Below are 15525 nucleotides of genomic sequence, written 5' to 3'. Positions count from 1 at the left end.
AGTTGAGACATATGGGATTAAATTCCCTTGTAAAAGAAGAGAAGTAATCAGGAGAACCAGACATCACGCTTGCTACGAAATGAAAGGTCTGATGTGTAGTCACTGCTGAAACTAATTTGTGTTCGGCTTTTTTTCTTTTTTCTTTTTTTTAATCTTAAGCTATCATCAAATTTACAATGTATGAATCAGCGTCTGTCAGAATGAGATACCAATCTCAGTCACTGCTTGCTGTAGGTTTGTTATTGGCCAAGCCAGGTTATAAACAGAGCCACCCATAGCTCGGTTGTACATCTCACAAGACCAATAACCAACCAATTTTGGCGAACAACACTGTGAAAGATAACTTTATACGGACATAAATGTCCCCTGGTGGGATTATTGCATTACCTCCATAGTACAGTTTAGAAATAGATCTCTAGATTTCACATTTTCTCACATGCCCATGACAGTTACACAACAAACCCTGATGCACAGAGCAGTATAATGGTGGTTGTCCTGTGGTGGATGTAACATATGTGTGTAGGTGGGCAGCCCGGGGGGGGGGGGGGGGGGGGCGGGCGATGGACATATGTTTGCCTTTTGTGACGTAGTCTGTTATGAATCCCCGTCATGGCATTTGCAGGTTGTTTTTTTCTCGATGAGACTATTGAGTAATTATTATGACTGGTCGAGAAAAAAACATTTGAAAAACATTGACTAGGACTGATGACCTGAGGAATGTGGGGGACTATCATATGGCTTTGTGTCTCACATATAGAATTTGTTATCTTTTCTATATTCTGCTGTTGCCTTTTCTATGCAGAGCAGGAAAATGAGGGCCTGTATGGCTAAGGACAGAGAGGAGGCCAGGTCAGTCCAGAAGGAACTGAAGAGGGAGCTGCAGAGGGCCAAAAAAAAGCTACAGAGAGAGAGGGTTGAGAGCAAACTGGAGCTGGACAGCACTGTGTGAGGGGATGAAGAGAATCACAGGGCTGGGCACTTCAGCACTTCCTGTGAGGCTAGAAGGCAGCGCAACGCCTCCGCCCCTGCCCCCCTCCTCCCCTGTGAGGCTAGTAGGCAGCTCAACGCCTCCGCCCCTGCCCCCCTCCTCCCCTGTGAGGCTAGTAGGCAGCTCAACGCCCCCGCTCCTGCCACCCCCCCTCCCCACCCCCCCACCAGACCATTCATCACAGAGAGTGAGGTAAGGGGCGAAATCCAAAGGCTACGAAACAAAAAGACCTCTGATCCTGACGGAATTAGTCCCAGGGTGCTCAAGGAGTGTGCGAGCCAGCTTGCTGGCGTGTTCAACCTCTGTTCAACACCTATTCAACCTTTCCCTGAGGCTGAAGAAGGTGCCACAGCTGTGGAAGACCTCCTGCATCGTTCAAGTGCCCAAAAAAGCTTGTCCTTGTCATTGACTACAGGCCAGTGGCACTGACGTCTCATGTCATTAAGGTATTTGAGAAACTGGTTCTGCCGCGTGAGCGACAGGTGAGCGACTTCCTGGACCCCCTGCAGTTTGTGTACCAGGCATGAATCGGCGTGGTCGATGCCATCATCTGACTACTCACACCTGGAGGTGCCAGGAAGCTCAGTAAGAGTCATGTCCTTTGACTTTTACAGTACTTTCCACACCATCCGTCTCCTCCAGCTCGTGGAAAAGCTCCCAGTTATGCAGGTAGACCACGACACGTGGCCTGGCTCACAGACTACCTCACCGGCAGGTACAGGTACAGGTATATCCGTCTGCAGGGCTGCCTGTCCGATGGGGTCATAAGCAACAAGGAACAGTCCTGTCACCTTTCCTGTTCACCCTCTACACCTCCGACTTCAGCCACAACTCTGGAGTGTGCCACCTCCAGAAGTTCTCGGATGACTCCTCTATTGTGGGCTGCATCAGGGCAGACAATAAGGAGGAGTACAGAGATGTGATCAGGAGATTCATTTAATGGTCTGAGGAGGACCAGCTCACATTACATTACATTACATTACAGTCATTTAGCTGACGCTGTTATCCAAAGCGACTCACAATAATTGCTTTTGATGTAGGAAAAACCAATGTACTACTACTTGCCAGAACTCACAAGTGCATCTCCTTTCTAAAACAAGTGACTAAGAGCATAATCTAGTGCTGAAGGCACTGTGCAAGTGCAAGAAGAGCAATCTAAAATACAATAGTTGCTTAAGAAGGAGAATCATGTTAGTACTTCTTGAAGAGATGAGTTTTGAGCCTGCGGCGAAAGATGGGCAGCGACTCTGCTGTCCTGACATCAATGGGAAGTTCATTCCACCACTGCAGGGCCAGGACAGGGAAGAGCCGTGACCGTGTTGATCGACCTTCAGTGGTGATTGCCAGGTCCTGGTGCGGGAGAAGCCGTGTGAGCGAATGACAGAGGCCAGAGATGTATTGTAGAGGGAAAACACGAGAGGACCCAGGACAGACCCTTGTGGAACCCCCGTAGTCAGACTACGCAGTTCCGACGTCGACCCTCTCCATGTCACCTGGTAGGAGCGGCACGTCAGGTAGGATGCAAACAGGGAGCATGCAGAGCCAGTGACGCCTTTCTCCTCAAGGGTGGAGAGGAGGATCTGGTGGTCTACTGTATCAAATGCTGCTGACAGGTCTAGGAGTATCAGGACAGAAGAGAGAGAGTTTGCTCTCGCGGCATGGAGTGACTCTGTCACTGCAAGGAGGGCGATCTCTGTCTCAGCTCCAACTCAACATCAGCAAAACCAAGGAACTGGTGGTGGACTTCAGAAGGAACAAGAGGCCTCCAGCCCCCATCACCATCCAGGGGGAGGAAGGCGAGATGGTGGACTCATACAAGTTCCTGGGAGTGCACCTGAACAACAATCTGGACTGGACTGACAACACTGAGGCCCTCTACAGGAAGGGACAGAGCAAACTATTCTTCCTCAGGAGTCTCGATGGAAGTAGCAGGCTGCTGTGGATGTTCTACCAGTCTTTTGTAGCCAGCACATTTCTCTTTGCCGTCGCCTGCTGGTGAGGCGGCATCATGGCTGGGGAGTCAAACAAGCTGAACAAGCTTGTGAGGAGGGCCGGCTCTGTTGTAGGGCAAAAGCTGGATGTTCTGGAGTCTGTGGTGGAGAGGAGGATGAGGTACAAACTGAAGTGTATTCTAGACAACCCCTTCCATCCCCTCTATGACGAGCTGTGGCAGATGGAGAGTACTTTCAGCCACAGGCTCATCCCACCCAGGTGCAATACAGGATTCTATGCTGAATCTATCTATATATCTACAGTATCTATCTATCTATCTATCTATCTAGAGATGTTATTTTAGGCTTGGATCTCATCGCCACTCACAAGCACTGATTGCACATCTTGAGCATTGCTCAAAATAAATGTTTAACACCCTCAGTCAGCGCCCCCCACTGCTCCATTAGTGCCCTGCACCATATGGTGACCTCTCTGCCCCCCCCCCCTCTCTCTCTCTCCTCCAGGGGATGACCCCTCTCATGTACGCCTGCGTGCGCGGGGACGAGGCCATGGTCCAGATGCTGCTGGACGCTGGCGCGGACATCAACAGCGAGGTCAGTGTCGACAGACACCCTGTAAGGCAGGGAAAATATCGGTCGTGCCGTCTTGTTTCAAATAGATGTAAAGCATATATCTGCTCCAGTCAGTGAAACGCGTGTTGTGTCGTGTGGTTTTGCGTGGTGCTGTGATATGATTTGCTGTTCGTCTCCTGCCTCCCTCATCTTCTGACCTGCTTCTCGGCATGCTTTCTGTAACACTGGTGGCTTGTTACACACAGAGTGCATCTATAGTGTCTGCAGGAAATCAATAAAGCTAACCGGAGCTACGCTGAGCAAAAACAATTATGTAGAATCTTAAGTGCTCAGTGTCCTGTAGCATTAATCAATAATAGATGAATACACTCCCTATGGGGATGCACTCTGTATAACTTGTTACCTCAAGTCTTATACATGAAGCATGAACGTTTATAATACACCTACAGACATAATATACAGTAGCTCTTGGTTATGTCCTTACTCTGCTTTGGTAGTCTGGCATTTCACGTTCAAGTTAGACAGTGATACGATACCTTACTGTCTGTCCATAGTGAGTTTGCATTCGTGAGTAATGAGAACAGCGCTGCCACATCGCAAAATGCTTCATGGATCTGACTCAATTTTTAGTGGTTCCTTATGCTGACTGATTTGTGACTGTACCACACCCACGCATAAGCCATGGTGTTTAGAAAAGTACCTGTATTTAATATGGATGTGTTGACTCATGTGCAAAGCACCATGCCTGCATTAAATATTGGTTAGGAGATTAGGTACAGGTAGCTTTCTTATGGCACTTTCAACCGATATTACATTCTGGAAAAGGTTCAGCTATCCTGCAATGAATCACAATTATTAATAATTGAGGGCTGTGAAACACCGGGCATCAACATGGTCATCAATAAAACACGGGCTACTAAAGCAGCCTGACATTTCATTAGACTTTTATTGATAGATGTAGTGTTTCACTGCTCCCTTAAAGAGCCTAGTTATAACAGTTTTACAGTCTGACCAGTCACAGCACAAGAGAACCCGATTCACCCCACAACATCTCCTAGTGAGGCTAGGAAAGGAGATTCCTCCTCAACTGTTGTCATTTTGCTCATGAGTCACCACTGTCCCGTAAGTGTTCCATCACCAATTATCTGCATTCCGTTTCCTGCCTCACCTTCAAAATGAAACACCACTGAGGGCTGTGAGCCAGGGACGAGTGTGTCACTGCCGCTAGGACTCTTCCGAGGCAGGGCTCCGACTGCTAGCGTGGGAGTGTGAATGAGGTGATGAGAGTTCAGTTACGAGGAGCCGTGGCTGGCCCAAGGCCCAAGCTTCAGCGTCTGAAACCACAGGGAGGGACGTCCTTTAGGCCTCCATCTTTATTCTCTCCTGCTTACACTTTCCCTCCATATTGCTTCTTTTTTTTTCTCTTTCTTTGACCTCTTCTCCTCATCCTGCTCCTCCCCCCTGCCACCTCCTGAGCTGAGAATGTTAATGGATGTATATCTCTCTCCCCCCTCGACTCCACCTATGACTTCCCAGGTGCCCAGCACAGTAAACAAGCACCCCTCAGTATATCCCGAAACGCGCCAGGGGACGCCACTCACTTTCGCCGTGTTACACGGACACGTCCCTGTTGTTCAGGTAGTGACGATTTTGACCTGTAACCCTTGACCTGTGGCCCTTAGCCCAGACCTACCAGTGTGCACACAAACAATTATTATTACAGTGGATTTTAATAATATTAATAATAATAATAATTATTATTATAATAATACTAGATACCTTTAAGATCTTACCCAGTATTCTCCATCTCTTATCCTATTTGTAAATGTTTAAAGGTAATGTCGAGAGAATGTGGCAAGAGACTGGCTCAATCTGCATTCAGTCCAGACTCCAGACACTTCAGAATGTTTTTTTTTTGGGTGATATGTGGGTCTTTGAAGTTTAAATAGCTCACTCAGTCCCAGATATAGCCATCAACTGAACCATAACATTGGAATTAAGCAAAAGTGAGAGGCACTTCAGGCAAACACTGCTAGACTGGTGCACACTCAGGGGGACTGAACTTCTTAGCGATGTCCTCTTCACTTATTCACTTAAAATGTATTACACAGCGTGAAAGTAATGAACTACTTATGGCTCCAAGCCAGATCTTCCTCCCCTCAAGTTGTCTTCAATTATTTATCCATGGCGCCACCATCAAACAGTGACTTTAGAGTTTATCAGGGACATCCTTCTTTAGTAGTCAGGGTTTATCAGGGACATATTTTGTTAGCAGGGCCACTTGCCTCATCTATCTGCTCCTTTGTAGCTCAACACCAACTGAAGGCAGCTAAGCTCAGGCGGTGTGACAATTAACGTAGGCCGAACTCCAACTGAACAGGGTCGAGCACAGCCAGAATGTCAACTGAACCGGAGCGAGCTCAGCCAGAATACGGGGTAGTTTTGAGCTTGTAAAGGGGGTGGGGGTGGGGGAAGACTGTAATGAAAGGTCTCTGACTGAGACAGAGGTCACCCTAGACCTCAGGCTCGATCCCCTTAGTGACGTTAGCTTTGGCTGCCCTTGAACCCCCCTGTCGGTAAGATTTGTTTTTCTAACTCCCACCACCCGCCCCCCCACCTCTCCTCCTCCCTCTCTCCGTCCCCGCGTCCCACAGCTGCTGCTGGACAACAGAGCCAGCGTGGAGGGCGCCCTGCAGGACGGAGCGGAGAACTACACCGAGACGCCCCTGCAGCTGGCCGCCGCCGCTGGTCAGTAACCGTTGGCTCGGAAAGGAGTGCTCCGTGACGGACGTTCCCCCCGCACGTTGTCCATTTACGCTGATCCCTTTGAAAATAAACACTCTGGACGCTTTGAAACTGACCTACTGTATGTCGTATGGAAGTTACAGTGTAGCACACAGTAACACCACACACTTCGGCCCGTCATACAGTGGGACATTTTAAAATCAGTCCACAGAATATGTTGGTTTATTTTATTTTATTTTATTTGGGGGGGGGGGTTATACGTATTTATTAGAACTTAGGCTTTATTTTCACATGCTTTGAATTAAGTCTGTGAACTATCTATACTTAAAAAAAAAAAAAAATCTTGCTAGAACACAAAACCGCAAACTCGTTGAAGCCCAGCCTCCGGCACCGACCGCAGCTGCACGTAGACGGCTGTGTTACCATGGCAGCTGTTGGTCGTAGACAGGACACATACTATTATGAATAGTAATTTAGTCTAACCTAATGCATTTCATACGTCAATATGTTTTTCTTACAGGCAACGCAGCAGGGGTTAGTAACTGACTCATTCCATTCATTTCAACAGAACCTCCTCTTGCTCACAGCCTTTAGTCATCCAGGTCAACCTCAGCCACTAAATTATCACAGTGCATGTTTCAGAGAATGTGAAAAACCCATTACAGATGATTCATGATGTTCCTTGCCAGTGCGTGTGGTATTATTTTATGTACGCATAGAAAGTAGGGCAAACTACAGTCGTTTGTAAACAGGGCTGAGACAGTACTTTTTTGAGGAAGCCATGTGTTTTTAGATGTGGGTAAAAACATCTAAACTTGGTCTTTTTCTAGAGTGTTTACTTTCACTCACTGGACTGGACCAGCAGTGGTCTAAGTCCCTCTTCACTACTACAGTCATGTTCTGACCCGGAGCTGCGCTGGCCCAGTGCCTTCTGCTCTCCATCCCAGTTCCAGCAACTACAGTAGGACAGCACAGGACGGCCCAGCGATGTTAAACAGCATGCAGTCGGTAGTGTGTGTCGGGAGTGTGTGTCGGGAGTGTGTGTCGGGAGTGTGTGTCGGTAGTGTGTGTCGGTAGTGTGTGTCGGTAGTGTGTGCGGTCCAGTTTGTGAAGTCGCTGTCCTCCGCAGGGAACTTTGAGCTGGTCAGTCTGCTGCTGGAGAGAGGGGCGGACCCCATGATCGGGACCATGTGTCGGAACGGCATCTCCTCCGCCCCTCTGGGAGATATGAACTCCTACAGTCTGGCAGCAGCACATGGACACAGGTAACACACACACACACACACAAACACGCACAGGAATGTGAACCCACACACAGGAATGTACACACATGTACACGCATTTGTACGGATATACAAAAATGCACTCAACCCTACACACATGCATACACACTCACACATGCACACACACACACACACACATACACACACACACACACACACACACACACACACCAGCACCTAAAAACCATTTGTTATTTTAGATCTACGCAGCCAAGTGCACAAGCCAACACACTGTACCCACAGTATGTGCAAATCGTCCCGCCTCTCCCAAAATAACTCCTCCGGCTCCCGCTCGCGCTGTGGAGTGTCCCTGGTCCCCCCCGTGTGCGACATACAGTAGCATAACATATGCTGTGAGCTAGACCATCACCGGCCTCTCCCACAGGAAAACGCAGCTGTCTAAAAACCCCATTTAGATTCAGAGCACGACCAGGGAAAGGAGTAGAGAGGCCAGGCAAGCCAACGCCTTGGCGGCATTATGAAGACAATCAATTACACGGACAGCACGCCGCAGCATTTTAAGGGGAACGCCACAATATGTCCTCCGATCTGAGAGACGCCTCGAGCTACAAGAGACGTTCCCAAGCAGTATATCTCTCTGAACTTAAACTATTGGGCTAACAAATTGAATTTTACACCCAGCTGGGGTCTCGTAACAAAGTAAATGCTCGCTCTGTGCCTTTTTCGAGCGCGTAATAGCTCTTGATGTTAGCAAACAAAGCTTACGGCAAAACACAGAAGGTGTAGCAGAATATAATTATTCAATTAGAGCCATTTTGGAAGCAGAAATGCCTCCGTTTCTTTTCGGTGCCAGTTAGTTCATGGATTATGCTCAATTACAGTGACAGATTGGCCACTTGCAGGGTTGGCCACTTTAATAAGTCTCTAAGGTGTCTGTGATATTCAGCATGCACATTAACATCTCTCTCACACCCCATGCTTCCCTCCTTCCCTCGCCCCGAATAACCTCCCTCCCTCTCTCCCCTCCATCCAGGAACGTGTTCCGGAAGCTCCTGTCTCAGGCGGAGAAAGAGAAGGGCGACGTCCTCTCCCTGGAGGAGATCCTGGCCGAGGGCTCGGAGCCCGGTGGCGTGGACAAGAGGCCCGGCCCGGCGCCCGTGGTCGCTGACGGGACCCTCCAGCGAACAGGAAAGGCCAAACTTCGGGCCCTGAGAGAGGCCATGTACCACAGCGCCGAGCACGGCCACGTGGACATCACCATAGACATCCGCAGCTTAGGTCAGAAACAAAAAACGCGCGCTAACGGTGGCGGCGGCGGCGGCGGCGTACGCCCCTTCTCTCTGTCCCGGCGCCCGCCCGCTCTCCTGTCCTGTGTCCTGGGGGGCTGTGCTCATGCTGTGTCTGTCCTCGTCCCGTCTGCTGTGTCACCATCTCTGGTCACCCAGTCATATCTATTAGCTGTCATAATGTGCAGCTTACTGTAGGTTAGAGCTTATTGAAAGCATGGGCATTGTTTGCAGTATGCAGATCTGATGTCTACACAGACCCCATAGACATGCAGTTCAGGGGCCTCATTTTTTGAGCTTGCGTAAGCACAAAAGAATGCGTACGCCACTCTTGAGCAAACTTCGGGATTTATAAAAAACAAACTTGACGGGAGAATGGCGGAGAATGTGCTCACCTCCAAGCACACTCTGACCCATGCGTACGCACATTTCTGGCGAAATGAGAAACGGCGATCCTAACGGCAGAAAGGTGAAACCCGAGAAACGCTTTGAAATTGACACCATCGTGAACAATAAATACATCCGATATTGCAAAATAACCCATCAAATATGTTGCACAGTCCAACCTGGAATAATTGGATATGTCATCGCTATTGATTTATTTATTTATTCTCATAAATAATTCCTTTATTTATTCTCATAAATAATTCCTGTATTTATTTATTCTCATAAATGATTCCTTTATTTATTTATTCTCATAAATAATTCCTGTATTTATTTATTCTCATAAATTATTCCTTTATTTATTTATTCTCATAAATAATCATGTGGACAAAATAGGCTAAAGTGCTCAAAGCAATCACTATTCGCCTTATTCACCTGGCAGCCATATTGGTCAGTCTGGGGTGCGGATGCGGAAGTTCCCGTTGACTTCAATGTTAAAAGTTCACTGTAAAAACACCACTTCAAGAACCGAAATAGTCAAAATAACAGGCTGAATACACTATCGGGGTTACAAACTCATCATTACCAGACTCTGATTGTTTTTCACTGCCGTTGTTTTCGCGTTTGGAAATACATGGAGGTGAATGAGCCATAGTTAGCCGTCAGCTGCATTCACTCCGATGTATTTCCAAACGCAAAAACAACAGCAGTGAAAAACAATCAGAGTCTGGTAATGATGAGTTTGTAACTCCGATAGTGTATTCAGCCTGTTATTTTGACTATTTTGGTTCTTGAAATAGTGTTTTTACAGTGAACTTTTAACACTGAAGGCAACGGGCACTTCCGCATCGGCACCCCTAATTACGTCAGACTGACCAATATGGCAGCTGAGGTGAATAAGGCGAATACTTCAAATACTGTTGTGAATGACTTGTGAACGGCCTTCATATTTTGGTAGAGCAACAATCATTCTAGTCATAGAGAAGGCCCTCTCACTGCAGGGAAAATGACAAGTGCCAAAAGGCAGCCCAGCCTTCCCCAACAAGAAATCTGTTGCACTGTTATGCATGACATATTTACTCCGGCAATGTGTAGTCTAATATATTATAAGGATAATATGATTCACTGTAAGCTGTGTTACAATGAAATAGGCTGTGTTTCTGGGTGGTTTCATTGCCTCATTGTTTGACTCAGGAATCCACATTCCATTATTATAAGCTATTTAGGCTATTTAGAAATCGCCATGCATATTTGATAAATGAAATAGGCTAAACTGATCCTGCGTTCGATGCCTCAGTCGGTGCTGTTAGAGTGCTGTTAATTGTCTTAGATGTTATGGATGTTATGTGTCATCGGCTGTCCTGTTCATCCATAGTCTCGGAGCCAGACTCTCTACAGAGGAGAGAGTCTGGACTTCAGCTGCTTAGAATTTGTAAAAGGAAGTTCTTAAAAAAACTCATCACTTCCGGTCCGGACTGTCTACTACTCTCTACGGAATTTTGACGGGATATCCGCCTGTTTTTCCACCAACTTCCTTCATCAAAATTTCTGCATCTGAATACCAGACGTAGTTGACAGTCCGGGCCGGAAGTCGACTCGTCTGGCTCATGAGACTATGACATCCAGCATTGTCGGAAATAAGTGCCCTCACCTCTACATTTCATCCCTCTGACCCATCGTCTCCTATACCCAGAAATGAAATCAATCAATCACCTGCGTGGTTCATATATTGTCAATGATAATCACACCTGTTCTATATACATGTCTGTGGGTGGGTATAAAAAGGCATGCAATTCCAATGCGTAATGATGACGCACAATGGCTGCTTTATATGTACTGCTGTGTGGATGAAGGAATTCGGAAAGAGCGAGTCTTCAGGGACCGGCGAGACCTTCTGGCCAATGACGACGAGTGGCTAATGAGCCGCTTCCGCTTCTTTGCTGCCACGTTTGCTGTCCTGTAATGTTTGGGCTGTATCGATTTCTGTGAATTGGAGGTGTTTCACTGGCCATTTATAGGCATTTATGATCGTTAAGAGGGTGGGACAAAACGCACGCTCACATGCGGCAAGTTTAGAGTTGATTGCGATTTTATAATGGGGAACTGGCGTGGGACAGGCGTTATAAATCGGAGAATCGTTGTGCGTACGTTTTGGGGCTTGCGGATGTCCGCAACCCTTAGTACGCGAATCCTGAGCAAGGTTGTATAAACGAGGCCCCTGATGTTTACACAGCCCCCATAGACATCGCATTCCACGCCCACACATGAACAGGCCAAGGCAGGAGTGGTCAGCGCAACCATTGTGCGTTATACCTCTGGTTTGGTTTGGTCGGATTGTGTTGACTTAGTATTGACCATGTGCTGCGGCGTTCCCCAGGCGTCCCCTGGACCCTGCACACCTGGCTGGAGTCCCTGCGCACCTGCTTCCTGCAGCACCGCCGGCCGCTGATCCAGGGTCTGCTCAAGGACTTCAGCGCCATCCAGGAGGACGAGTACACCGAGGAGCTGATCACGCACGGCCTGCCACTCATGTTCCAGATCCTCAGAGCCAGCAAGGTCGCACACTCGCACACACACACACACACACACACACACATACTGTATACACATATACACATGCACACACACAGGCATACACACAGGGATAGAGCACACACACACAGGCACTTACACACACACACACACACACACACACACACAAATTAACACACACACCCATGCACGCACGCACACACATACACACACACACACATACAGACACAGCGCATACACAGGCACAGAGCACACAGCGCATACACACACGGCACACACACAGGAACACACACACGCAGACAGGCACACACACAGGCACAAGCACGCGCACACACACACAAACGCACACTCACACACACAACCGACACTACAGCATGCGTGGTTCTGCTCTGTTTGGGTTACAGCATGTCTTAACAGTAATAGCCTCCGTCCTCATTTCTCGCTTTCCACTGACGTCATGTCCCGGCTGTCCCCCCGTCCCCGGCTGTCCCCCTGTCCCACAGAACGAGGTGATCAGCCAGCAGCTGTCAGTGATCTTCACGCAGTGCTACGGGCCGTTCCCCATCCCCAAGCTGACGGAGATCAAGAGGAAGCAAACCTCGCGCCTAGGTGGGTGGAGTAGAGAGGTAGGGGAGGGGCTAGGTGGGTGGAGTAGAGAGGTAGGGGAGGGGCTAGGTGGGTGGAGTAGAGAGGTAGGGGAGGGGCTAGGTGGGTGGAGTAGAGAGGTAGGGGAGGGGCTAGGTGGGTGGAGTAGAGAGGTAGGGGAGGGGCTAGGTGGGTGGAGTAGAGGGGTAGGGGAGGGGCTAGGTGGGTGGAGTAGAGGGGTAGGGGAGGGGCTAGGTGGGTGGAGTAGAGAGGTAGGGGAGGGGCTAGGTGGGTGGAGTAGAGGGGTAGGGGACCGGCTAGGTGGTGGAGTAGAGGGATATGGGAGGGGCTAGGTGGGTGGAGTAGAAGGGTAGGGGAGGGGCTAGGTGGGTGGAGTAGAGAGGTAGGGGAGGGGCTAGGTGGGTGGAGTAGAGAGGTAGGGGAGGGGCTAGGTGGGTGGAGTAGAGGGGTAGGGGAGGGGCTAGGTGGGTGGAGTAGAGAGGTAGGGGAGGGGCTAGGTGGGTGGAGTAGAGAGGTAGGGGAGGGGCTAGGTGGGTGGAGTAGAGAGGTAGGGGAGGGGCTAGGTGGGTGGAGTAGAAGGGTAGGGGAGGGGCTAGGTGGTGGAGTAGAGGAGTATGGGAGGGGCTAGGTGGGTGGAGTAGAGGGGTAGGGGAGGGGCTAGGTGGGTGGCGTAGAATGGTAGGGGAGGGGCTAGGTGGTGGAGTAGAGGAGTATGGGAGGGGCTAGGTGGGTGGAGTAGAGGAGTATGGGAGGGGCTAGGTGGTGGAGTAGAGGGGTAGGGGAGGGGCTAGGTGGGTGGAGTAGAGGAGTATGGGAGGGGCTAGGTGGGTGGAGTAGAGGGGTAGGGGAGGGGCAGGAGCGTCCACTCTGCTCCCACCTCAGGTGCAGTTAATGGGATTTCTGTGGAAACTGTAGAGTTATGGGGAGATAAGCAGTAACCTCCATCATTGTCAAACATTATTATTTTTCATTTGTACTGTAAATGTGAAGTCATGATCTCTCTCATATTTCACATCAACCATGGGAATGGTAGGCTGGACAAGGAAAAAGGAAGATTAAATCGGAAAGCCTTTAGCGCCCTCTAGAGTCACTATACCTAATGCTATAATTATGATGGATTTGTGTTAATTCCTCACCATCGATCTTTTTTAATTTAACACTTAAAAAGCCATTAAGCCTTTTCAAAGCAGTTGACACTTCTAATTTTTTTTCAGAATTGCTGTTCCCTGGTGGCGTTTTCTCAAGAGACATTTATCACGGATGTAAAAACAGCTGAAAGGATGGAGAATCATATGAGAATTTCAGAGCATCAACAGCATTTTAGAACAGCGCAGTAATAGGCAGGAGATTATTCCACTTGATGAGAGCTGCTTGAGAACTTTCTGGATGCCTGCGGCCTGTTCTCACGCTGTGCTGACATCAAAGAGGATCAGATATGCCATTACTCCCATTTCCCTATGTGTGCAGTAGGGACCACTGAAACCTTCATCTTAAAACTGACTCAGAGTGACGCGGCTGTACTCTTCGTGGGACTTAAATTCAGCGTTTTGCCTTTCAGACCCTCACTTCCTGAACAACAAGGAGATGTCTGACGTGACCTTCCTGGTGGAGGGGAAGCCGTTTTATGCGCACAAAGTCCTGCTGTTCACTGCTTCGGCCAGGTAAGGCCTGAGCACGAGACGTTCTGATCGGTGGTCATTCTTTGAGTCTTGATACATCTATGAGCTGTGGTATCTCATTCGCATTCCCCTGCAGGTTTAAGTCCCTCCTCCAGAACAGACCAGCCGCAGAGAACACCTGCATCGAGATCAGTCACGTCAAGTACAACATATTCCATGTAAGCCGCAGATTGAAACTGTCACTTCACAGACACCGTGCAGTGTATCTAATTCTCCTGAAGGGGGCGGTATTACCTGGGGTTATCATGTAAAAGAGATGGCAGAGTAACAAAACCCATTTGTCCGTGTTACAGTTGGTCATGCAGTATCTGTACTGCGGAGGCACCGAGTCGCTGCACATCAGGAACACTGAGATCATGGAGGTAAAGAGACGGCTCAAAGCCATGTACTGAAACCATAGACCGTTTTCAATTCATTTTCAATCTCAACTTTCATCCGTGTGTGTGTGTATGTGTGTGTGTGTGTGTGTGTGTTCTGTAGCTCCTGTCGGCAGCCAAATTCTTCCAACTAGAGGCCCTTCAGCGACACTGTGAGATCATCTGCTCCAAGAATATCACCACGGAAACATGCGTGGACATCTACAAACACGCCAAGGTCAGAGACATTTGAATACACGAGGCACGGGACAGACAGTAGACAGTAGACGGGACAGACTACCGTAGAATCACAGCGATGGGAGAACAGGATTTGCAGCATGTCTGCGGTGTGGGTTTCATTCTGTTTCATCTCTGTCAGGCAGACTCAGGTGTGGGCTGAAACACTTATTTGACCAATGTTTTTGTTTTTGAGGGATGGTTTCTCCTTCAGAAAGCTCTCTGCCTGAGGACCGATAAGCTTTACACGATACAGAACAATTGCTGGGAGAGACATTTTGTTTGGTCCCCTGTTAAAGAATAAAGCAATAGAAACGTTTTCACTGTCCCAGTGAATTGAATACAGACTGGTGTTTACTGAATCAACCCACTGTGTATATTGAAACCATGTTTAACATAATTGTGTTACAAGAGAATTCCCCCTGTGTTCTGTGTGTTGTAGTTCCTGGGTGCCGGGGAGCTGGCAGGCTTCATCGAGGGTTATTTCCTGAAGAACATGGTGCTGCTGATCGAGCTGGAGGGCTTCAAGCAGCTGCTGTACGAGACCCCGGCGGAGAGCCCCGGCACCGGCACCGGCCCCGGCCCCAGCCCCGGCCCCGGCCCCTGCCCCGGCCTCAGCTCCGACATCCTCCAGGACCTGGAGAAAACACTGGCCTCCCGCATCCACTCCATCCACCTCTCCTCCTCCAAGGGCTCCATCGTCTGACCGACCCCCCCCTTCCCCCCCCCTTCCCCGGGAACCCCGACGTTCTCACGACATCCCAGCAACGTTGCTTCAACGTCCAACCCCCCACCCCCACCTCACCCCCTACCCTACTGTTGACCTGCCTGCCTCCCCTGCAGAAGGGGAATGACTGGGAGCCACGTCAGGGTTGTAAATGTGTTCTCAACATCCCTGTAACGTTGCCACAACCTCCGTCTTCAAACGCTAGCTCCTCCGCCT

The 15525-nt window shown here is 49.1% G+C and overlaps 1 protein-coding gene across 2 annotated transcripts in view; it reads left to right on the top strand.

The window, feature by feature from the left end:
- Nucleotides 1–15288, top strand: part of btbd11a (BTB (POZ) domain containing 11a) — a gene marked incomplete at both ends in the record, with an annotated part of 139897 nt that extends 124609 nt beyond the window's left edge. The window contains 12 exons of one of the 2 annotated variants that reach the window (XM_084447934.1): nucleotides 3445–3534; nucleotides 5050–5151; nucleotides 6168–6261; nucleotides 7388–7523; nucleotides 8536–8780; nucleotides 11550–11728; nucleotides 12208–12313; nucleotides 13869–13971; nucleotides 14066–14147; nucleotides 14283–14351; nucleotides 14470–14583; nucleotides 15025–15288. In XM_084447934.1, the coding sequence (XP_084304060.1) occupies nucleotides 3445–3534; nucleotides 5050–5151; nucleotides 6168–6261; nucleotides 7388–7523; nucleotides 8536–8780; nucleotides 11550–11728; nucleotides 12208–12313; nucleotides 13869–13971; nucleotides 14066–14147; nucleotides 14283–14351; nucleotides 14470–14583; nucleotides 15025–15288 (1584 nt within the window). Of the gene's footprint in view, nucleotides 1–3444; nucleotides 3535–5049; nucleotides 5152–6167; nucleotides 6262–7387; nucleotides 7524–8535; nucleotides 8781–11549; nucleotides 11729–12207; nucleotides 12314–13868; nucleotides 13972–14017; nucleotides 14148–14282; nucleotides 14352–14469; nucleotides 14584–15024 lie in introns of both variants that reach the window. The other variant, XM_084447933.1, reaches the window with a different exon arrangement.
- Nucleotides 15289–15525: the final 237 nt, after the last annotated feature.

Source organism: Borostomias antarcticus, assembly GCF_949987555.1.
Source record: "Borostomias antarcticus genome assembly, chromosome: 13".
Lineage (NCBI taxonomy): Eukaryota > Metazoa > Chordata > Actinopteri > Stomiiformes > Stomiidae > Borostomias > Borostomias antarcticus.
Note: the sequence above shows the minus strand (reverse complement) of the source record. Positions and strands in the feature narration are given on the sequence as shown.